This window comes from Amphiura filiformis, chromosome 10, assembly GCF_039555335.1.
Source record: "Amphiura filiformis chromosome 10, Afil_fr2py, whole genome shotgun sequence".
NCBI lineage: Eukaryota > Metazoa > Echinodermata > Ophiuroidea > Amphilepidida > Amphiuridae > Amphiura > Amphiura filiformis.
This window is the reverse complement of record NC_092637.1, coordinates 46,111,911-46,136,774: the sequence shown is the minus strand read 5'-3', so window position 1 is coordinate 46,136,774 and position 24,864 is coordinate 46,111,911. Positions and strand designations below refer to the sequence as shown.

The following is a 24,864-nucleotide window of genomic DNA, read 5'->3' as shown; positions in this document are numbered from 1 at the left end:
CACACTGAGCAGTGGTCAATCTCACCCGAAGGTACTCAGTACAAATGACCATATGGGGTCGTGCCGCAAATATGGGTAGCATTTTCGGCCTTTTGGTATATCAATGACCCCTTTTTCAAAGCCTATTTTGGTATATGAATGGTCCTTTTTTTCAAATTTTCAAAATTTTCACAAAATTTTCACAAAATTTGGAAAAACTAAGACAATTTGGGTTAAATTCGGCCAAAAATTTTGACTTTTGGGTCCAAATTTCTTGAAAAATTGGTATATTTATGGGTCTACTTTCAAATTCTCAGTGGCCCGTCCCTACCAAAACCAAACTTGAGTACCCCCCAGGCAATCTCACTGACCACCATGCTGGGTAGTATCCTCATGGTCACCCTGCAATTTGAGAGGGCACTGTATAACCAAACTCATCAATATTTATTATCTGGAAGCAATGGAATCACATTTAGAAATTGGTTGGTTATATTTTATTTGATGAATTTTAAACAATTCAAAGATGCAAAAATATTGAAAGAGAGGATGGTGACAGATGGTGTATGTCCTGAAGACTCTGACACAGATGTGTTTTCCTGAAATAAACATATATGTTGGTACAAAACACCAATATGCATTGCAATATAATAACATCCATTTAGTACCACCAAAGTTGAGAAGGATGCATTTCTTTAAACAAGATCTCTGAGGCTATATCACATACACCACGCATATACTTACATGTATAATTACAATTCAATTCATCTGTATGATCACCACAGTCTATCTCATTATCACACTGCCAGTGAGCTGGGATGCATTTCTTTAGATCACGGAGGCTATATCACATACATATACTTACATGTATAATTACAATTCAATTCATCTGTATGATCCCCACAGTCTATCTCGTTATCACATTGCCAGTGAGCTGGGATGCATTTCTTTAGATCACGGAGGCTATATCACATACATATACTTACATGTATAATTACAATTCAATTCATCTGTGTGATCACCACAGTCTATCTCATTATCACACTGCCAGTGAGCTGGGATGCATTTCTTTAGATCACTGAGGCTACATCATTCTCATTCACGGTTTACCCCCGCGGCAGATTACCTTCGCGGCTACACCTGGTGTAGCCCTGAAGCTACACCTTAATAGAGCTACTCTGAAGCTACTCCAAGTAGCTACACCTTAGCAAAGCCCATAGCGGATACACCATATCAGAGCTACTTCGCGCTTCTCCATCCATTGTCTGTCTAGAAGCCAACTCGATTGCTACACTAGTGCCAACTTCTGGATACGCCATATCGGAGCTACTCCAAAGGTACTCTTAAGAAGCTACTCTGAAGTACATCTGATAGCTGTCAGCCACGAGCCAACCCTGGAGTAACACCGAAGTCAGCTCCCGTGTACAACCGCAGCCAAACGGGTCATTGACCGGCAGCGGTAAACAACTCGCCGAAACAGCGTAATCGGCCGCGTACTAGTCGCGCGTACCTAGCTATTTTTAGCAAAGCGAACGTTTGTTGTTTGATTAATTGATTGACCATGTTTGCACGTTTGCATAGGGCGTCATGAATCGTTTTCAGCCACACGGAGCGAGAATCACTGTTGTCGATGTCACGGAGACATTTTGTTTCTATTTAGTGGTTGTTTCCTTTGTGGAAACTTGTTCTTTTGTTTAACGACAGTACGACTTCTTCTCAATTTGTTTTTAAAATCATTTTTAATCATTATTTATTTTTGTGTTTCTTGTTATGTTTTTAGTTTTGCTAAACTTGAGATGCTTGCATGACGTTGTCGTTGTTTTTCTGTATTTTAAAGAAAGTGTGCATACTGCGGTTCGCGGTTCTACTTTCCCATGTTTATTACAGGAGTTTGGACCCACAGTTAAAATTTATTCATAATTTATACTTCTTGTTTTCACGCTGTTTTCCTAACATTTTGCACCGCATTACTTTACGTTTGTTTGAGTAGGCCGTATTTTGTTTGTTTTTTAGACATTTTTTCTTTGCTTATTATACTTGAATGATTGGTCACTTATTTATTAAAAAGTAAATATTTAAATAATTACTAAACAATTAAAAAGTAAATAAGTAAAATATAATACACGTAAATAAATAATAAATATAAAACTAATTATAAATTTAATAAAAGCGTAAAAAATAAATGAATAAAAGTGGGGCCTAAAATAAATATTAGCTATAAAATGACCAATCATTCAAGTATAATATGCAAAGAAAAATGCTTAAAAACATACAAATGCAGGCCTACTCAATCAAATGAAAAAACATGTAAGCAAACAGGTAATCAAATTAAAAAGCTGAATAACAACCAAGTTAATGATAATTATTAGCATTCTATTATTGATTATTTTACATAGGCCTAGGCCTACGAGTACTATTCATTTTTTTATTTAGGCCTAATACACATGTTTACTTATTTCCTTTCTTATTTGTGTAGTTTTTACTTGTTAATTTAATTAGGCCTACCTATTATTTTATTTACTTGTTTATTCATTTATAAATTTATTTAGTCAGTCATTTACTTCATTAATTTTACTTGTCTATTTCTGAACTTGTTTATGTATTTTGTAGGCCTATTTACTTATTTACTATTTTCTATTATTAATCTATTAACATATATTTGAAAAATAATAAAAAAAGAAAGAAAGAAAGAACAAAAATCCCTAATATATCCTAATAAAAGCATACAATAAAGCTAAATTGAGAAAAATAGCATTCAATCTGGCAACAGATCATCACACATTTTATTAAGGAGTACCTTTAGAGGTACTCCGCTATAGGCTGTCTCTACGGGAGGTACACCGTGGAAAACCGGATAGGAGTAGTCCACGGATTTTTGACTCGCGTTACGGTACACCGCTACAGAGTAGCCCTGGGGGTAATCCGGAGTAGCTCCAGAGTACATCCAGTGAGAAATTGGATGTGTATATACCAACCATATACTTACATGTATAATTACAATTCAATTCATCTGTGTGATCCCCACAGTCTATCTCATTATCACATTGCCAGTGAGCTGGGATGCATTTCTTTAGATCACGGAGGCTATATCACATACATATACTTACATGTATAATTACAATTCAATTCATCTGTGTGATCACCACAGTCTATCTCATTATCACACTGCCAGTGAGCTGGGATGCATTTCTTTAGATCACTGAGGCTACATCATATATACCAACCATATACTTACATGTATTTACAATTCAATTCATCTGTATGATCACCACAGTCTATCTCATTATCACATTGCCAGTGAGCGGGATGCATTTCTTTAGATCACGGAGGCTATATCACATACATATACTTACATGTATAATTACAATTCAATTCATCTGTGTGATCACCCCAGTCAATCTCGTTATCACACTGCCAGTGAGCTGGGATGCATTTCTTTATATACCAACCATATACTTACATGTATAATTACAATTCAATTCATCTGTATGATCACCACAGTCTATCTCATTATCACACTGCCAGTGAGCTGGGATGCATTTCTTTACTCCAGCAGAATAGCACTCAAATTCATCATCCACACCTGTCAACAAACAAACAAATGAATATGTACATCAAAATTAATCAATTTCAGTATTTTTTAATTACCTCAGGCCAAAACAAACCCTCCAATTTCATGCAATTACCTCAAAATGATAGCATGCCGTTATTATTGTCTAAATAGAGATGGTGGCGGTAATAAATGGTTTATTGTGACCTTTCATGACAAACCCAGGGAAAAGTTTAAATTTTGAGTTTCTTAGATTAATTTTTTTTTTAAACAGGAAACCTCCATAAAACAAGCTTTAAAATGATATATCACCATTAAGGTGTCTGTATCGGCTACGGTGTCATGCTCAGAACTCCTTGAAAATGATATAGGATGTGTGTATTGATGAGAAAACCTTACTTGCCAAGTTTTAATTTTTTCCAACAAAGCGTTTTTGAGTTTCGCAATTTTTTGTCATCTCAAAATCCCATTGAATTACTACAGGGAAGGGCTTTTGGCACTTTGCCAATTTCTCAAAATAGCAACATTTTTGAAAACAAAGATTTTATTAAAACTGATTTTTTTCTCCTTTATAGCAGTTGTATATAAAAGTTTTAAGTTTCATTTTGCTGCCAATATATCACAGAATAATACAAACCAAGTTTATTTTATAACTTAGTGTTACTTAAGTATATATTTAACAGGAATGTTGGTACTTTTTTATGATTTTTGATTTTTTCTAGAAACACTAAATTACCTAAATTCTAGGATTTTTTAGCCAACAGGAAGGGTGCTATGGTTACCAAACTTTCAGGGATGGTAAATAAGATTAATATCTAAATTCTCTCGTCAGTTTTATCCAATTAAGTGTTTCTATTTTAAGCTACAGTGTTTCTAACATTCCCTAAAATTAAAGTAAACACTTTATCCAAAAAAACTGACGAGAGAATTTAGATATTAAGCTTATATACCATCCCTGAAAGTTTGGTAACCATAGCTCCTTCCTAAGTGGGCAAAAAAAATCAAAAACTGTCAAAATTAAGGGAATTTTCAAAAAAAAAGAAAAACATAAGAATTGTTACAATTCTTATAAGACTCTTAAAATAGGTGGGGAAAATACTTTTCTTTGTTATGTTAAAGATTTAAATGAATAGACCTGATTGATCAGACACAGGAGCTATTTTTCTGCAAGGGTGTTGTATCAGAGGCAGCTACCTTAAGGGGGTACTACACCCCTGGCCAATTTTGTGCCTATTTTTGCATTTTTCTCATAAATTATAGCGCATTTGTGACAAGTAATATATGTATATTATAGGGGCAAGGACTACAAATACTGCACTGGAATTTTTATTTCAGCACAGACAACAGTTGTGGAGTTACAGTCAAAAATGAGGGAAAACCAATATTTGATCAATAAATCAATAACTACTTGCCTTGAGTTGCTGAATTTTCAGTGCAGTAGTTGTAGTCCTTGCCCTATAATATACATATCTTACTTGTCACCAATGCACTATAATTCTTGAGAAAAATGCAAAAATAGGCACAAAATTGGCCAGGGGTGTAGTATCCCCTTAATTGCTTGGGAAATAGGTGCTCAGAATGCTTATTTTGCTCTTGAAATTTCTAAATTTTCTACTAATTTACATAAACTTTATTGGTTAATAACTCATGATAAGCACTGGCTACTTTACACTGGGTTTGTGGCGGAAGGGCATTAAAAATACAGTGAACAAAGTATTAAAAGCAATTGTCCATTGAAAAAAAACAAATATGTATACTAAAATATAAAAGGGCACTATACAATAGGTGAGAATTAATTGTTTTTTGTTACTGAGTGAGCCAACTTACGCTCGCGTAAATTCACAAAAGAGCGCATCGGTCACGCAATATGCAAACGCAGTTTACGCAGGTGCTGCGTCTAGCTGTGTATACGCCATTCTATATCAATCTACAATGTTATGAATCCCGCCTATTACAAGCTGATCAGACTATGTGCCTGACATCACTGCAGATGCATGTTGTAATTATTTACTGACATGCAAAGACTTTTTGGTAAAGATTATAATAAAAATACGGAAAACAGCACAGGGTAGCACATGGAGAATTAGCATTTAGTGCATGAACTCTCCTAGTCTACTGTAGTAGACCATTTTAATTTATCATCCCCTATTATCCCTCTGACCATGGAAAATCAATCCTGTTTTGATCCAACAGCTCGGCTATCCATGAGAAAAATGGTCTACTATATTTAGAATATACAATGAACTATGCACTCTAATACTGGGTATAATGTTACCTCATTAAAAATGCAGTCTTGGGTGTTTATTCACAGATGTTGTGGATATGGGTTGGGTTCAATGAACACAGTGGGTTGGGCTAATGCATAAACATGTATGCTTGCCTATCTGTTATTGGTTAAGATATACCACCCACATTGATTTTTACTTCATTAACATTCATCTCGGATTGGAGATGAAAGAGGTTGAGTCTATGTGTTAAGATATAGTGGGTCACACAGGGCATATTCAACTAGAGCAGTCCCCTTTTTCTCCAGGAAGGGCAGTCACTGGGGATGTGTTATATTTTATGCATGGAAAGGTATGAATTGTTTATCAAAAAAAGGGGGAATGCAGAGCAGTCTAGAACTCTCCATGTGCTATGCTGGTTTCAGACTGTCATGTTCCGCTGAGCGGTATAACACAAACGCATTGCAGACAAACACACACAATAGATGCTTGTCATTGCCTGATATGCCATGCTGCAAGTGGCCATATAGGCCTGGCCACTATATCCACTTACATTCCCTTGTGCAATTTCGTTCATCCGACAGATCAAAGCAATCCAGTTGGCCATCACACACACTGGAGATTGGAATACAGCCTTGTAAGAACTCACATTCAAATTCATCTATTCCACCTGGAAATGAAATAAGAAGAACATCAATAACAATGAAAGATTATCAGAGATTAGTGTATGATAATCAATACAGGCCAATTTGATCATAATATCTACAGTAAAATTAAGTATTTCTTGGCCAAACTGGAACATGCGTGTTGCGTCCATGTAGCGTACTAAACGTGTACGCAATGTAAGATGCGTGTATGCTTTCTTCTGCGTGTGTTTATCGCGGAGCCACTAGCGTTTATATAGTGTTCCAGTTTGGCCAAGAAATACTTAATTTTACTGTAGTGTCTATTTTATAAATCATCACAAATAACATCAAAAGTGTAATTGCTCCAAAGCATTGACTTAGGGATTCAATCATGTTTCACCGTTGTTCATCACCGATTAACAACGATGCGTCCGTGTTGTCTGCGTGGTTTACTTTATTTTTTTTTCATTTGTTTACGTTCCAGGCATGACGAATTTTACGTGCTCACATGTATATGTAACCTTGCGTTCACGTATACGCTACTGGACTGTTGATTCATCACGGATTAACAACGCTTGGCTCCTGTATAAAATTATAGGAAGAGTTGTTGAATGCATGCTTGTGTATATTTGCCATGGTTTCCAAATTCGGCAGCCTTACATGCAATATAATTAAAGTATGCACATACTTTTATTCTACCTTCATTTTGTCTTTAATCAGATAGCTTTCACATTTGACATTTGTTCCATTCATTATATCATCTATGTTTGTTCCAAAAATGCTAATATTCTGTGAATTTTGATGAATATTCTGTAAATTTCGATGAAATTTCTGTGAATTTCGATGAAATTTCTGTGAATTTTGATGAATATTCTGTGAATTTTGATGAATATTCTGTGAATTTTGATGAATATTCTGTGAATTTTGATGAATATTCTGTAAATTTTGATGAATATTCTGTGAATTTTGATGAATATTCTGCAAATTTTTATGAATATTCTGTGAATTTTGATGAATATTCTGCGAATTTTTATGAATTTTTATGAATATTCTGTGAATTTTGATGAATATTCTGCGAATTTTGATGAATATTCTGTGAATTTTGATGAATATTCTGTGAATTTTGATGACATTTCTATAACACGTTCCTTCTCTAATAAATGCTCCCTATATTTTTTTCATGAAAAAGTAAATGCACATGCACAATTTTCATGCACAATAATGTGAATTTAAAGCTAGCATTTGCCATGTGTGCTGGCTGTCACAATTGCAGACCTGCCAACCTACCAAAGTCAGAAAGAGAGACACTGCAGGCCAAAACCTTGTATATGTACACAAACCAGGTAGTGACAAATTCAAAGACTTGAGGTGTGCAATACTTTCAGAATTTAGGGAAGGTTTTGCAGGTCTACATTTATCACAGTAGATGGAAGAGAATGCTATGGCAAAAAAGTGAAATTTGCATCATTTTCTGCTATTCTTACATTTAAATTTGCCATCACTGAATTTTTCAGAAAACAGGACTGTCCCTCATTTTCACTTTAGAAAACCCTAAATGCGGGACAGTCCCTCAAAATGAGAGACAGTTGACAGATCTGCAATTGCAAAATTGCATGGACAAAAGCTATTGTAAAGTTCAACTTCTATTCAGTACATTGCCTAATCATTGTATAATTTTTTTTGCATGAAAATGCAATTACAAATGCAATCTTCATCGTGATCATGTTCCACATAGGCCTAATCTAATTGGATAATCGCATGATTTCGGGTGCTGTCTATCAGGCCGTAGACGACCCCATGTCATCATGCGTGTTAATAACGCGTAACATGCTTATAGTGCACGTATGTATCGCGTTGTATGCATAGACTAGTGCGGAATACACGCACATGCTAGCAGTATGCGCAACAGAATATGTGCAGTTGTAAACAAGTTTCGGTCATTTTATAATAAGGGGAGTTTTTATGATGGTAACTTAGTTTTTGCTGACAAAAATAGTTATTTATATTTAAATAATATTTAACTGACAAAGATGCGCCGGCATCCACTACTCAAAATATTGGACCTGCCTGTCGTCTATCACACGGTAGAGGATAGTAAAAACAAACATTCCTATCGTTTATTCTCTAAGTACTTACATGTGCAATTGAATTCATCGCTACCATCTTCACAATCAGGTATTTGATTACACCGATCCGAAGAACGAATACAATCTCCGCTGTCACACTCGAACTCGAACTTGGAACAGCCCGGCTCAATTACTGCAGCAAAAGAAAAGTTATTATATAGAGAATAAATATGAATCACTGGAAAGCTATTTAATTCTACTAGTACTTTTGCCCATGACCACCATTTTCTTTGGTATTTAATTTCGCTTATCCACCAATTTATGTTTACAATTCAAGTGTCAAATTTGCTGATACTTAAAGGCCCATTCAGTGATTTGCTCATCCGGACGATCGTAAAAATCATCAAAATTCAGATTTTGGTACCTTTGTCATTGTCATAAATGTGCTAACATAGCCTGCAAGTGGTTCAGGCGAAAGCCGTGTATTTAAGACAAATAAGACATTTTACACGAATACTAACAGTATCTAAATTAGCTACATGTATTTGAATGGGGTTTCAACTTTGTCAGTACTGCTGTTTTCTTCGTTTTTTGCCAAATTTGTCATTTCAAAAATACCAAATGACAATTTGAATGACTTATCCTTCACTTTTAAGCAATTTATAAACAATTTTAATTTTTTTACACTTGCGCTGGGATCACTGAATGGGTCTTTAATTTAGCGAATTAAGGCTTCTAGCTAAATTTGCAAAATTAAATTCCTAGCAAAATTAATGACAAATGCAACATATCAGTAGTTTTGAGAGTACCGTATTGGTCCGAGTATAGTCCCACCCGTTTTTTATGTGAAAATTTTTCACAATTGGGGGTGGGATTATACTCAATTTCAAAAAAAAAAAAAAAAAAAAAAAAAGTTTTATTTTAAGTTTTTTTTTTTTCGGTTTTGGAGTGTCCCTGGACCTAGCTAGATGCTAGGATCATTCATGGTTGACCTAAAAAAAAAAAAAAAAATTTTCAAGATATTTTGTATTTTTAATATGAAAATTGATACTTTGTTTTCATGTCATACTCTATTAATGATTTCAAAATGCATTCAAATTCAATGCATTTTGGAATCATTAATAGAGTATGACATGAATACAAATGATCAATTTTCATATTAAAATACAAAATATCTTGAAATTTTTTTTTTTTTTTTTTTTAGGTCAACCATGAATGATCCTAGCATCTAGGTCTAGGTCCAGGGACACTCTTACACCGAAAAAACTTATAAAAAATAAAAATTTTTTTTTTTTTTTTTTTTTTTTTTTTTTACAATTCTGAAATTTTTTGAAAAATGGGGGTGGGATTATACTCGAGGCGTGGGACTATACTCGGACGAATCACGGTATATTGTATTGTATTAGCTGTATGATAACCAATTTCTGTTTACACAATAACACTATATGTGACGTGTCATGTCAAAAGGAGACACTTTTGGGCAGGATCGTAAATGGAGAAATAGCCAAAAATCTGCAAGGGTGTGATTTTTTCACAATTCGGGTTTGTTGCGAATGTGTGATGTTATTAATGTTAAAAATATTGTCTGATAGTTTCAGACTGGAATGTAATTCCTACTCTCAACATTGACAATAATATTTTTAAAGGCCGATATCTCAATTTCCAATTTTATAATACCATAACTTACGAACTCAATAACTTCGCTTAGGAATGTCCGATTTCATTGGGGAATACGGCATTGTGGATCAAAATATCTGCCCCCCCCCCCTTGTCCCGCCGCCTTCTTGGCCACACCACTGATATACACAATCCCATTTACTTACTGCCACAGTTTTCTTCATCACTGTTATCTCCGCAATCATCTTGGCCATCACAGATCCATATAGGCCATATACATGATCCTACTGTATTGTTGCACCGCACCTGGTTTCCATAACCTAAGACAAAATAAATCAATAAAAAATTGTAAAAATTCAATATTTAAAAGCACATGGAAAGATTTTGTCAGGTTGGTCCACTGAAATTGTTACAATAGCCTTATTTAACTTCCAAGGCCCGGGGGGGGGTACTCAGCACAAATGACCATACGGGGACGTGCCGCTAATATGGGTAGCATTTTCGGCCTTTTGGTATATAAATTACCCCTTTTTCTAAGCCAATTTTGGTATATGAATGGGTCCTTTTTCAAAATTTTCTCAATTTTTTCGGAAAAAAGCCCAATTTTGCCTCAATCTAGCCAAAAAAACTAAGCAATTTGGGTTGAATTTGGCCGAAAATTTTGACTTTTGGTATATTAATGGGTCCAAATTTCTTGAAAAATTGGTATATTTATGGGTCCACTTTCAATTTGTCAGTGGCACACCCCTACCAAAACCAAACTTGAGTACCCTCCCTCACCCCCCCAGATTTCAAGTCATAAGTAAACACAAAAGCTAAATGAAAGTTGCAACAACATGTTTATTTAGACAAAAAAACACATTTTTATGAAAACCATTGGATCAAATTACAACACAAATTATTAATTAAAACTTACAAGTGCAATTAAGTTCATCACTGCTATCATCACAATCAACAGTCCCATCACATTGCCAGAAAGATGGAATACAGGCCTCACCACTGGCACACAAGAACTCATAATCATAGCCTAGAGGGAGAGAAGGGATAACACAGAGTAAGTGGATGGATGCTATAGAGGTTGTGCATATGACGTATCATACCGCAGAGGCCTCACCACTGGCACACATGAACTCATAATCATAACCTAGAGGGAGAGAAGGGATAACACAGAGTAAGTGGATGGATGGCTATGGAGGTTGTGCATATGTGACTGGACACTACGAATCAGCCGTAAAGTCGGCCCGGTCAATTTTGTTTTATTTTGTGTTTAGAAAATATATTTTATAAGCTTTAAAATAGTATATCATTTGACTTCAAACGATATCCAGAAGCGGGGTTATGGTTTGTTGAACTCTGCTCCTTAAACAAAATGGTAACTTTTTTCGGTTCTACGTGTGTCTCTTTTTCCACATTACTGGTAATAAAGTCATAATTGACGGTCATTTCAAATCATCCCCAAGTCAACGAGGTTCAGGAATGTTCTCTCATCGTTATTGTTGGTTAAACATACCTAGACAAAATACAATGGAATTGTAACCCACCACTTGAACAGGATTTAGCCAAAGCAAACAAAGACTAGAGCTATTTAATGATTAGATTATTATCCTCTTCAGCAATAGGATTATTGATTGGTTTAAACGCTATCAAATGAGAAACATGTTGCGCCTAATTGTGACAACTATGAATACGACCTGCACGCACATTTTGCACTGTATCTCAGAATACAATTTGCCGAGTTTACGGCTCATTCGTAGTGTCCACTCACATATGACGTATCATACCGTAAATATGGCGGACTACTCAAATGCATTCATCAAAAACATGATTGCAATCTACCGCGACAGTTCGTCTCACACACAAAACAAATGCACTACGATCAAATAGGTTGACGACAACATTTGATTGAATGCACTGCACTGCGCCATGATTACGGTGAAGGACACCGGTTCAAAACCTTTGTTTGGAGCCAATCAATAATTTCATGCACAACCTCTATTAAAGCGGTACATATAGCACCCAAACTTGAAGCAATCACATTGGTAACTCGCAGGGTTGCCAAAAGATTTCAGTCTGAATCGCGGGTCAAATAATTGAAAAGTCACCCAATTTTTCTCTTCACCATTGGTTTCTAAGGGTAGGAAACTATCGGAAGTCGCGGGAGCCAATGTTGAAAAGTTGCCCAAATTTTTTCTTAACCATTGGTTTCTATGGGACAGGAAATTGTCAAAAGTCACGGGGCAAATCTTTAAGAGTTGCCCAATTGGGCTACCGAATCGCAGGTTTGGCAACCCTGGCAAAGTGTGTGAATGTCTGAATAAGTAATCCAAGATGAATGGGCCATTAGTCTTTGTCCTCCTATCAATTCAGACCCTTATTCAGATTCTTAAGACACTTATATAGACAGTTGATTGCCTACAAATGTGTAATTGTTTGGTTATGAGTGGTTATAAGAGATGACTGTGCAATAATGTGTTCATATAATACACATGCACGAACTAAGAACTGTTCAGCGGCTTAGATGTCTTTATTTTTTGTGGAAAAAAGCACTTATAATATACTTAAACTGAATAAGAATGAGAATAAAAGATGCACCAGTATACACTATGATAAAAATAACACGATATTGGATAGGCAAAAGACAAAATCGTATATCTTTTATTCTCTAATTTACTTACATGTACAGTTTGCCTCATCACTTGCATCAGCGCAGTCAGCATACGTATCACATACGTCATGATCAGCGATGCACTCACCACTGCTACACTGGAACTCATTGGAAGCACACTCTCCTGTTATAAAGAAAAGATACAAACAGAAAAACTAAACACCTCAAAAAGATAATGTCTAGTGTTGGGCAACATGCACTTTTCTGGAGTCGACTAGTCGAAAGCCTGAAAGTCGCGACTTCAACTGAGTCGGCGATGCAGATCATAAATTTTGGAAGTTGGATTGCTGGAAATGCGGATGAAAATGATGCCTATGCAACCTAGTAATGGTTTAGCTTATGCAACAAGTTCTACTGTAGTTTGATGATCTGTCTATTTTTATTGGTTATTTTAATGGAGATTTTTACGGCATTAAAAAGGCATTTTATAAGCTGGTGAAAAGTCAACTTTGACTATTGTCAAAGTTGAGTCGCCGACTGATGTTAACAGTCGCGACTCCGACTTAAGTCAACTGAGTCTCCCAACACTAATAATGTCCTCACTCGTTTGAGTGATAATGAGAGCAATAAACTTGACAAAAATGAAATGAAGTCCCATTAAAATATATGTAGCTAAGGGACTGTGCCATAATTATGAGCCTTGGTGGGAGGGTAAAATTGGGGGGGGCAAGAAATTTTGGCAAGCTGAAAGGGGGGACAAGCAATTTTTGGCCATCGTAGAGGGGGAAGCCAAGTGATTTTGGCACACATTCATGGGGTGCCTAATAAATAAAACGCTCTATAAAAAACAGTACTGAAACACTTTAATATGATCCCAAAAATTTGGGATGTGCAGGGGGGGGCAAAGATTTTTTGGCAGGCCGTGAGGGGGGAAAGCAATTTTTGGCAGGTTGAGAGGGGGCACACGATTTTCAGCGGGCCGTTCGGAAATTTTACCCCAAGGGGCTCATAATTATTACACAGCCGCTAATTTCTCTACTGAAGTAGAGATTTCATTTCATAATTTGTCTTTAACATACAGCTTTCAGCTTAACCTCTAGCACGCTATGTTATTAGCACATCTATGCTACTAACAAAGGTACAAAAAACTGAATTTGAATTTGAATGCCCTATTAACTCTTCATATGGGCGTCGACTGCAGACAACAAGCTTCAAATTTTGTTTTAAAAATCAAAAAATTTCAGAAATGTAAATTTTCATATTTGGAATCAGCATGAAAAGTGCATTAAAATGAGTACAAACAAGCCTAGTATTGGTGCAGTGGTTCTTAAGATAGCTCTTGATATTTTGAGAAAATATCACAAAACTTGGACTTTTATTATGTTGAAGCCTATAGAGGTTATCCGTGTTCTATAAGCTGCATATCCTACCAGCGACTCCTATACCTTGTTTAGGACTTTCAAAAGAAGTACCTGCATGTGCAACCATGACTATTTCAAAATAGCCCGCCAAAGTCATTCAGGTAACTCTGAGGTCGTGCATTGAATTAGTTTGAATGAGGAATACTACGGGAAACAGTGCCTTTTGTTAGAAGTCACACATGAGTAAAGTGGATAACCTCTATAGCTAGCATGCAGTGCATTGGGCTATTCCATTTCAAATCCACACTACCCCTGTGGAAGATTTTGGAAATATCTTCCACAGGGGGAGTATGAAATGAATTTGAAATGGAATGAACACATTAGCAGCTCCATTGGAAACTCACTCTCCCTCAGGAGAAAATTCAGGTTGAAGCTGTCTCAGAGGGTGTATGAAATTCAAATGGAGCTGCCTAATGTGCTCATTCCATTTGAAAGTCATACTCCCCCTGTGGCAGTGTGTATTTTAAACGGAATAGCCATTTAATTTTACCTTCCAATATCACGTCACATATACCATCTCCTGTATCAGGATACAAGCTACAATCAGGCAGAGTTACCCCTCCTGCAGTAATGATCAACGCGCATGACGATGAGACGATCTCTTCACATAACCCCCTACACGTGGTCTGGTATGCGTTCCCATCAGGGCAGGATGGGAATAAATACGAACACATGAAGAGTAACGCATCAGGATGGCATATCGTGTACGGAAGGAATCCCGTGAAGATCTCAAGGGCTTCTTCTGAAGATGTGACGGAGAAGGGGTAGTAGACGGAATCGTACGGCAGTAAGTTACTGCAGGCAGCTTTTACTGTAGCAGGTATTGGATCACAGTTGTCTGTAGATTAAAGAACATTCATTTTTATATTATTTGCCAAAATGCAAAACACTGATCGCAATTACTAATATGTGACATGATCAAGAGGAATGAGTCGGATGTCGCTAATATTGTTTTTGAGTTATTGGCAAAAACAGTGTTCAAATTCTTTTGTTTTATATTGTTTTCACCCATTGATAAATGCTCATAACTCGGTAACCAGATGTCCAATTTTGATGGGGTTTGCATCAAAATGTAGCATTCATAAATTGCCAGAAAATGATGTAAAAAACTTCTTATTGAAAATTGCCGACATGTGACTCATTCCCCTTGATCATGTCACATATTTGACAGTGGACCTCTGTGCCAACAGTATAAATATTAGTAACCTCTGCGTATGCCGTGTTTGCGTCGAACAAATTGCGAGAGCGCTGGCCACCGTATTTGGATTACGTGCTACCATATTTGCACATATTGTGATTCGCATTTCTGTTATTGGTCATCCTGTTTTAGCCTGATCGATTTTTGGAAAGGCAAAATGTAAAAATTGTATATTTTTGAGGAAAATTTGTGTGTTATTTAGTAAAGAGAAGAGATGAAAGTGACGGTTATGAATGAGGTAAATAACTTTGCATCGGTAATATGTCAGGCATTGTGAAAAATCTAAACATTTTGCTTTGGACCTCGGAATATCCCTCGGTTCCAAAGTCAAAATGTTAAGATTTTTCACAATGCCCTCCAAATAACAGATGCGCAGTTATTAACCTCTAAGAAATATATATCAAAGACAAATTTAACAGACATAAACACCAGATCATTCTGATTCATATTTGAGCATTTTTGGAACAAAAATAATCTCTAAAAGGCAAAAAACAAAATCAAATAAACATACATGATCCATTATATTAAACGATACATTTTGTTAATCCCTACATCTTCTTTCTTTCATGAGATCCAGCCAGTGGCGTAGCCAGGACTTAATCAGAGGGGGGCAAGAGGGGGAAAGGCAACTTTCATGTGGGTCAAAATTTGACGATAATGGTCTAAAATGGGTTAAACGTATAAAAAGGCATAAAATCTTAAATATAAAAATAAATAAAAATGTAGATATAGCGCTTTATGCCGTAAACAGCCTCAAAGCGCTTTACATTTATTCCGCCGTCATTAGAATATGTAGGAACCACGTTTGCTGCCTACAAATAGCGCAGGGTTCATCAGTACAACGACTGTGACTACCCCTAACAGCTTCCCATTGCACCTGGGTGGGGTGAGGCAAGCGAGGCAAAGCGCCTTGCCGCCAAGGGCGCAACACAGTGGTGGGACGGGGACTCGAACCCACGCACGACAAGCAAGCTCTCAGATTATGAGTCCAAGGCCGTAACCACTGAGCCACCGTCAGGGTTGCCAGCATCCCACAGGGGGCAAAACTTCTCGCAGGGGGAGGCAGCTTCCCCTTTGCCCACCAAAGCTACATCGGAGGATTAAGGTCATGTCTTCCATATGGGGTGTAAGGACTTCAACTGGAATGGCCCATTGCTCACACTTACCCCAATAAGTCGAATCTAGATTTACTTAATCAAATCTAGACTTACTTTGAGTTATAGTCAGTCCCATTAAAAATGAAATTTTAGAATTCTTAATTTCATGGTATTTGACTCTGGAACTAAGTGGACTTTCAAATTCTTGAAAGTACTTATTAAAGAGAGGTTTATTTAATCAATAAATAAAAGTTGAACTATGATAATCCCTATTCAATCTGGTGTGTAAGGCAGGAAACTAATTGGCCTATTACTCAGAATAGCAATTTGGCAATAATATCAAGGTATCATTTACAAAATTATCCATATCTTGAAAAGTATATTGATGCTATTTATATAATTTTGGTATCATTTTAAAGCTTATTGTCTAGTGCTTACATTTTTATCCAAATCATGAAATGTCAAAAATGCGGCTTGTTCCTGGTTTTGTCAGAGCGGGTCACAAATACTAGAAAGTATAATTTGTTGGTAAAAATGCTAACTTTATAACTTTATAACTTTTTTTATTATCAGTCTGGCAGGACGGATTTTCAACGACTTCCTACAATGTATATAGCCAAATTATACCGTCATACCTTGAATTTCACAGCCGATTTCATCAATTCCATCTCCGCAGTCCACATATCCATCACATTTCTCGGCAATACCGATGCAATGCCGCGGCCACACTGGTAACAGGATACCACATTGGAATTCATCAGCGTCGCAAGATGGTGGTTCTAGAAAAGAAAAAATATAGTAGGCCTACTCTATAGTGGAAAATTTTCGAGATCTTTTTATTTGAGCACTTTTTGCAGTCAATTTCAGAACCGTGAATTTAACCCCCTGAGCACTACCTGCTGATCTAACATTGCCTCTGGTTGGTCAATTACATGATATTTTCACTTTAATCACCAATCAGAATGAAGCTTTTCAAATAATTCACCCAAATTTGTTTGCGTAGTGAAATTATGCTATCAATGTTGCTGATTGGGCCAATTGATAATGAAAACTTCTTTTTGGCCAATCAGCAGGTAGTTCTCATGGGGTTAGAAACCCATGAAAATATTTTTGACACATATAGGCTCTCATGCTTAACATGCTGGCCATATAGCATATATAGGCATTAACATAAAAAGTCCCAAGTTTTGAGAGTGAGTGGATGGGAGAGAGACACATGCACAGGCGGAGATAAAGTCAGAGAGACACATTGTCAGCAAGACAGACAGACATACCTAGAAAACAGATAAGGATTTACAGATTATACAATTTGCCTCATTGCTTTCATCATGCTCAAAATCACACTGCCAACTGTCACCGAGGCAGAGAGAGGGGGACACAGAGGGAGGGACGGAGGGAGAGGGAGACACACACTCCCCCACCCACACACAGGAACAGAGAGAGAGAGAGACACCTAGAAAGAAAGACAAGGACTTACCAACTGTGCAATTTGCTTCATCGCTTTCATCAGAGCAATCCAACTCAAAATCACATACCCAGTCTTGCAATATACACTGCCCACTGCCACATCTGAACTGACCTTCCTCACATGGTGGTGGAGAACCTATTTGGAAGTACAAAAATCACTTTTCATTTGGTGGTATTTATACATGATAACAGATAACATATTTTTTCTCACATTTTTAGTTTCAAATTAATCAATACAAGCACACTGTAATTGATACATAACAAAGAAATTATCAGAACAAGTGAATATCTGGTAAGTAGGGATGAATTCATGTTTTTTGTTTGTTTATTTTAAGGACAGGGAAAATGCATGATGCGCAAAAAACGCTGAAAATTGCGCACTTTTGAGTACAATCGAACAATTTAGGTCCAACAGCGAATTTTAAAATTTGCCCAAAATAACCATTTTTCAAGTACTCATTTTCAAAAAACCTGAAGTTTTCACTAAAATCAAAGCATCCATAATGATCTGCAACGCAATCCATGTTAAAAAAGTATAGGCCGTCGCAAAAATTTGCAAGAAAATATAGAAGAAAAACAGTAAATTTTTTTTAATATTGCATCTATTTGAACTTTTTGGGGAGAAAAATCACACATTTTGGTAAAAAATGCGCAAATTGCACATTTTTTTTGCATTTTCAAAAACTGGTGCGTGCATTTTACTCTCAAAAATAGCAAATTTTCCCTATGCTTAGTTTATATGTTGTTGTAGTAGACAAAGAGTTGGCAGCACCCAGATTGAATCTACAGATGTTGCCAATTAAATTCAGATTAATTTTTCCATGTCAATACCCAAGCAAATTACCACTGCCAGGAATTGAACCCAGGATTTCATGTACAGAAGGCAAGTACCCTAATCAGTAACCATTATGCCATACTTTGGGACAATAACATTGTATCAACATGTGGACTGATATCAATTCAATTCAATTCAATTCAATTCAAGAAACATTTATTTCACAACTTCAAAAATACATAGTATAAATGACAAATGCCATAATTTTCAAACCAATTACATACAAAACAAAGTAGTGAATCTGATCACACGCCCACTGATGACAGTCAAATGCGATCACGTAAGAACAAACAACCTATTAAAAGGCAAGAGACAGGACAAGAGTGGGCCTGAGACAAGATTAAGAGGGGCATCAATAAAAAACCTAAAATAAAGTTGTGGGGCAACACGCAGGAGCAAGCTTCGTGGGTGTGGGTTGCCGACAAACAGTACAAGCGAAAATACAAATACAAACAGGACAAGACAAGACCTTACAAAAAAAATAAGATGTGAACAGGAGTCAAAGAATAATTACTCGTAAACCGGTTTAGAAAGCAAATTGCTCTTAAAATGATGTTTGAAGGAGCTTGTGGATGTGGCATTTTGGATGGAAATGGAGTTCCAAATGTTAACTCCATGCACTTTAATCGAGTTAGCAGCAAGATTAGAACGAACACGAGGCGGATAGAAATTATTCACATGCCTGAAATTATTCAGTGGCGTAGATTTCTTTTTGACATTGGGGGGATGGGGATGGAAAAGTATAGTGAGACAGAAAATGCTTATGGTACAAATGCCCACGAAGCGCACTAAATATTTTGCCATATTGAAGCTAAACTGGTGAAAAATGGTGCAAAATCGGAATAAATGTGCCCGAAGCGGGCAAAAATTTGCACTTATGGGGCTAAAATGGCCAAATATGAGGTTAATTTGGTCAGAAACCCACATACAGGCATCAACATTGGGGGGATGATTGTGTGGATCAATATTTTGCCGGGGAGATTTATTCAGAGTCTGTATCGAGCAGCGACGCCATCACATCATCATCATTCAGCATAGTGTTTACACTCCTCCGGTCAATGTAGAAGTTATCGACAGGTGGATAACTTTTGGAAGCGTAAGACTAGAGGACCCTTAGAGAGATCAAGACTCAAGAACTAATACTCAACAGGGGTGCCTGATACGACCTGCCGTCATCTATGACAATCAGCTGTCACTGACCACCCACCAAGTGGTCATGTGACTGGAGGAGCTGAATGAAGATGCCATGATGGTGTTGCAAGCTATAACACTGCTCATTGTAGACTGAAAAGGTCACTTTTTAAGCTTAAATAACATTATATTTTCATTTTTCAACGAATAGTTTTTCTTACCGCAATCGATTTCATCAGTGCCATCCTCACAGTCATTGTCATAATCACACATCCAATCATCAACAAAGAACGCAAGGCATTCACCATTGTTACACAGAAAATTCACTGGGTTCTCACCTGAAGAAAAAAAAACAAGAAATTAATAAAGTGATAATAGTGACACTCAAAATGTATTTTGATGGAAAGTGGTGATTTTTGGCCACTTTGGAGAACCACAGGACCTATTCTGAATTGCTAGGATCATTAGGATCATTCACAGTTAATTTGAAAAAAAATTGTTTTCCATGCATTTATAATATGTGACACGATCAAGAGGAATGAGTCGGATGTCGCTAATATTGATTTTGAGATATTGGCAAAGAAAGTGTTCAAATTCTTTTGTTTTATATTGTTTTCAGCGATTGATAAGTTGACCCAACTTCCCAAAGAAAAGTCTTATCAACATGGGGTTTTCAGTTTCTGAAAGCTCTAAATGTCCTCTTTAGAAACATATGTAAAACTCATTTTCGACCAGGGTCGACATGTGACTCATTCCCTTGATCATGTCACATATGTGATAGATGAAGAGGTAAACATTAGTTTACAAATTTTTCAAATTACCTGTAAATGATCCTAGCCAGGGTTTTCTTTAAGCATTTTGCTGAAAGGGTATTTTCAAATTTTTTTGACCCTTTCAATTGTGAATTTTTCCTCTGAAGGAGTCAAAAACATTGCCCAAGGGGTATTTTTATAATATTATTTTTGTAGACATTTGTAACAATATGTTTGTTTTTTTGGAGCCATAGGCGCAGATCCGGGGAGAAATCTCCCCCAATATTTTGCCAGGGGGATGGTCCATACAATCATCCCCCAATGTTGACGCCTGTATGTGGGTTTCTCCCCTATATCGCCCGGTAGTCTCATGTTTCTGACCAAATTAACCTCATATTTGGTCATTTTAACTCAAAAAGTGCACGAAATTATTCCACTTTTGCACCATATTTCAACAGTGGCAAAATTTTTGTACCATAAACTTATTCTTTCGCCAAAAGGTGCTGGATTCACTATACTTCAAGACATTTTTCACCCCCCACAAGTCAAAAAGAAATCTACGTCACTGTTTGGAGCAGTGGCGGATCTAAAGCAGTCAGAAGGTGGGGGCAATTTTAAAAGAAAATAATACTATTTAAAAATGCCCTCTGAGAAGTAAGAAACTTTTGCAAAATGAAGACTTAATCGAAGTAATTTGGCGGATCATTTTGGCATTATTAATGTGTAAAATTTTAGTTTAAAAAGCAGAACATTTGTGAAATGAGCAGTCCATGGACATGATCATGATGGAGCCTTCGACGACAAGTTTTCCCTATTATGGTAGGCCTATAGATTGTGTTAAACATTATTGGCAAATGTCGAAAGCAGAAGTGAAAGTGGACATTTGTTTATCAACTACGCCGGGTGATGTTCCCCTCTCAGAACGTGGACAATTTTGCAAAATGAAGACCTAATTGAAGCGATTTGGTGGACCATTTTGGCACTATTACTGTGTAAAATATAAGTTGAAAAGCCGAAAATTGTGAAATGACGGTCTATGAAGCCTTTCTTTGTCACGTTTTCCCTATTAGGCTTATAAATTGTGTTAAAAATAGGGCCTACATTGGCAAATGTCGAAAGCAGAAGCAAAAATGGTCACTTGTTTATCCACTACGCATGGGGGTGTCTGAGGAGGATGTTCACCCCTGAGAGGGAAAATTTTGCAAAATTAAAGTCTAATTGAAGACATTTGGTGCATCATTTAAACAGAAAAAAGGACCCGAACCCAATTTGCAAGATTTCAAACTGACACTCTTACATTACTCGCAAGCACTAAAACATGCATGGATTAATGCTGACAAAATGTGATGGGCCCTACATATCGGGAGTAGGTCCTAAATGCCAAAAGCCGAAAATAAATGCACAATATCGGGTGTTTCTCTATTCAAATCTTGCAATATCTGAACAGCGTGACGTTTTCAAGATTTTGTATGCTGCGTTGGACTTTGGGACTTTGGATTTGAAGGAGTCAGCAAAGTGCCTGAACGCGTAAATACGCGTGTTTTGTGCGTTAAAGAAAACCCTGATCCTAGCACTTCAGAATAGGTCCAGTGGTTCTCTAAAGTTGCCGAAAACTTTGAAATTTGTTTTTTAAATTTAAAAAAAAAAAAAAATCAAATAAATCTGTTGAGCCCACAGCAGCTGAAAGGAGTATCCCATCAAGCATTGCAGTATATCTGCATGCTCCATAGCAAAGGCATACAAAATATAAACAAGAGCCACTTAGTTATTGAGAGCTATGGATAGTTTCACAATACTTTAGGGGTCACATTTTTGCAAACAAAAGTCTAAGCTTCCCTGATTTAAAAGCGAGTTATTGAAAGTTGAAGTGAGGGATTTTGTGTACATTTTCAATGGCACATTCAGTTCTATTATGGTAACGCAAAGCATAATGGGATACTCCCTTCAGCTGCTGTGGGTTGAGCCCTTATGATAAATCAAATGTTCTGCGCAGTTAACTTATACTTGTCAATGGGAATTGTTAATTAGTAAGTGCCTTGTGGTTGGGCATTCATACAAGTCTTCTCATCTGTATTAATAAGGCCAAACATTATGACTGTTTACTTAGCCTGACCAGAGTATACTTACACGTATCACATCCTGCTTCATCACTGCCATCTGCACAGTCATTCTCGTCATCACATGTCCAATATGGACTGATACACCCACCACTAGTACACTCAAATTCACTGGCTTCACCTGAAAGTTTAAAAATATAAATACAATATTAATGGCTTCATGGTGCCAAAAAGGTCTCTATATAAAATTGTCCACCCTGCAATGCCTGATGCGACAGTGACGTCAGTGTGCATTTCACCCGGGGGGGTACTCAGTACAAATGACCATACGGGGACGTGCCGCATTAAACATGGGTAGCATTTTCAGCCTTCTGGTATATCAATGACCCCTTTTTCAAAGCCTATTTTGGTATATGAATGGGTCCTTTTTTCAAAATTTTCTCAATTTTTCCTTAATCTAGCCAAAATTTTGCAAAATTTTGGGGAAATATGTAAAAACTAAGACAATTTTGGGTAAATTCGGCGAAAATTTTGACATTTGGTATATCAATGGGTCCAAATTTCTTGAAAAATTGGTATATTTATGGGTCTACTTCCAAAATCTCAGCGGCACGTCCCTACCTAAACCAAACTTGAGTATCCCCCCCGGGCATTTCACTAGGCGCAGCTGTAAATCGCTAGTGTTCACTCACACTCAGCACAGGAGTTCACATGCACACACTTCAAGGCGTCGCATAGATGTATGCACCAAACAGCTCAGAATACCTCAATTTATTATGATTGCTCAAGCATCATCAAGTCATTTAAATTTCTTGGGCTTGCATTTCTTGTAACATTTATTTCTGATCCTTGCATATATATTATAGATGGGTGACCTGATGACATCCTCATCAGGGGTGACACTAGAGGGGGGTATGACACCCCCCAATATCCAATTTTGTCAGCAAAAATTGACTGTTGTCGTCAAAACCATGTGATTGTCGGCAAATGTACTCAAAGCTATGTTATTGTCGGTAAATAGCAAGAGTGCTATAAAAGATACCAAATAGTGCTGTTGTTACTTAATAGACCTATAATTGTGAATATTATAATGTTATATTACCGTAGTTACTAATTTTTTTTTAATTTGACGAAAATTTTTTTGACTCCTACCCCCCCCCCCCACACTTTTAGATTCTTGAGCACCGTCCTGGCTAAAAAAAATTTTGGTCTACAATTTACAAAATATTTCCGTCTGCAAAACATGCTGTACGCACCCTGAATCTTATTGGCCTAGCGACGCCCCTGATCCTCATCCCCCTACTTTTTCCTATCAAAGTGGAATTTTGGAATCAAAAGCAAGCTCATATTTTTGTCATAATCCCAGTGAAATTTTAGGCCCAAATTATATTCCGTTTAGATGTTATGAATGCAAAAGTGATAGCCTCATCCCCAATTGTGGTATAGACGAATCCAAATCCACGCATTCCTACACCTGACTAGCAGCCTTTAGTTGGGTAGCCGTCGGCTACAATGCACCCAAAATGTGAAATGATTCGGCCTTGGCGGAAATTTTAAACTGCATTCCATCACCCGTGTTACACCTTCCCCGAAAACACAGGTAGACAAAAATAATGATTAAAGTTTACAACACAATACAGTTCCCTTCGGCAAAACACACAGCTTCTACATGGTCTATTCGCTGTTGAAGTGCCATATAATAACCGGATTAACTACACGCGGTATCTATGCATATACCATATCAAATGCTACAAATGGATGTACTTGCGAACAAAAGGACTATAAGTATGAAAAGATGCGACGGGATTACCTGCGGAATTATCTCTATTGTATATATTATTCTATTAACCCTCCTCGTCCTTGCATCTTCTCTAGGTGTTAGGCGGCTTTTATTTGTTAATTGGGCACTCAAAACACCAGGTTGGTGCTAGCGGCTACCCAAAGATGGCCGACCAAATCCTGACCATGACTTGGCTCGTTGGATTCGTCTATACCATACATACTGTTCTATGGGTCATGCAATACTCACATGTACAGTTAGCTTCATCAGATCCATCTCCACAGTCAGCATGACTATCACATAGATATGAATATGGAATACATTCACCACTCTCAGGACATGAATATTCATAGACCTCCCAGCCTGCAATACTTACATGTACAATTAGCTTCATCAGATCCATCTCCACAGTCAGCATGACTATCACACAGATATGAATATGGAATACATTCACCACTCTC

At 36.9% G+C, this 24,864-nt stretch overlaps 2 protein-coding genes across 2 annotated transcripts in view; both read right to left on the bottom strand.

The window, feature by feature from the left end:
• Positions 1 to 1,295, bottom strand: part of LOC140161927 (uncharacterized) — a 37,305-nt gene extending 36,010 nt beyond the window's left edge. The window contains exons 1-2 of the mRNA XM_072185221.1: positions 1,204 to 1,295; positions 721 to 818 (exon numbers count right to left, since the gene is read on the bottom strand). Coding sequence (XP_072041322.1) covers positions 721 to 818; positions 1,204 to 1,295 — 190 coding nt within the window. The remainder of the gene's footprint in view (positions 1 to 720; positions 819 to 1,203) is intronic.
• Positions 1,296 to 3,413: 2,118 nt separating this feature from the next.
• Positions 3,414 to 24,821, bottom strand: LOC140161925 (uncharacterized). Its single transcript, XM_072185220.1, has 12 exons — positions 24,653 to 24,821; positions 22,694 to 22,804; positions 20,036 to 20,152; positions 17,859 to 17,984; positions 17,017 to 17,160; positions 14,577 to 14,924; positions 12,736 to 12,849; positions 10,977 to 11,087; positions 10,267 to 10,380; positions 8,514 to 8,636; positions 6,305 to 6,421; positions 3,414 to 3,559 (listed from the first exon to the last, which is right to left on the bottom strand). The coding sequence occupies exons 1-12, from the start codon at positions 24,819 to 24,821 to the stop codon at positions 3,414 to 3,416; spliced, it is 1,740 nt and encodes a 579-aa protein (XP_072041321.1).
• Positions 24,822 to 24,864: the final 43 nt, after the last annotated feature.

Coding starts and splice junctions, on each gene's coding strand:
- LOC140161925 (XM_072185220.1), bottom strand. CDS start 24,821: ATGCTGACTGTGGAGATGGATCTGATGAAGCTAATTGTACATGTAAGT. Junction 20,153..22,693: donor TGAAGCAGGATGTGATACGT/GTAAGTATACTC, acceptor TTTTTTCTTCAG/GTGAGAACCCAGTGAATTTT. Junction 6,422..8,513: donor CGATGAATTCAATTGCACAT/GTAAGTACTTAG, acceptor TTTCATTTCCAG/GTGGAATAGATGAATTTGAA.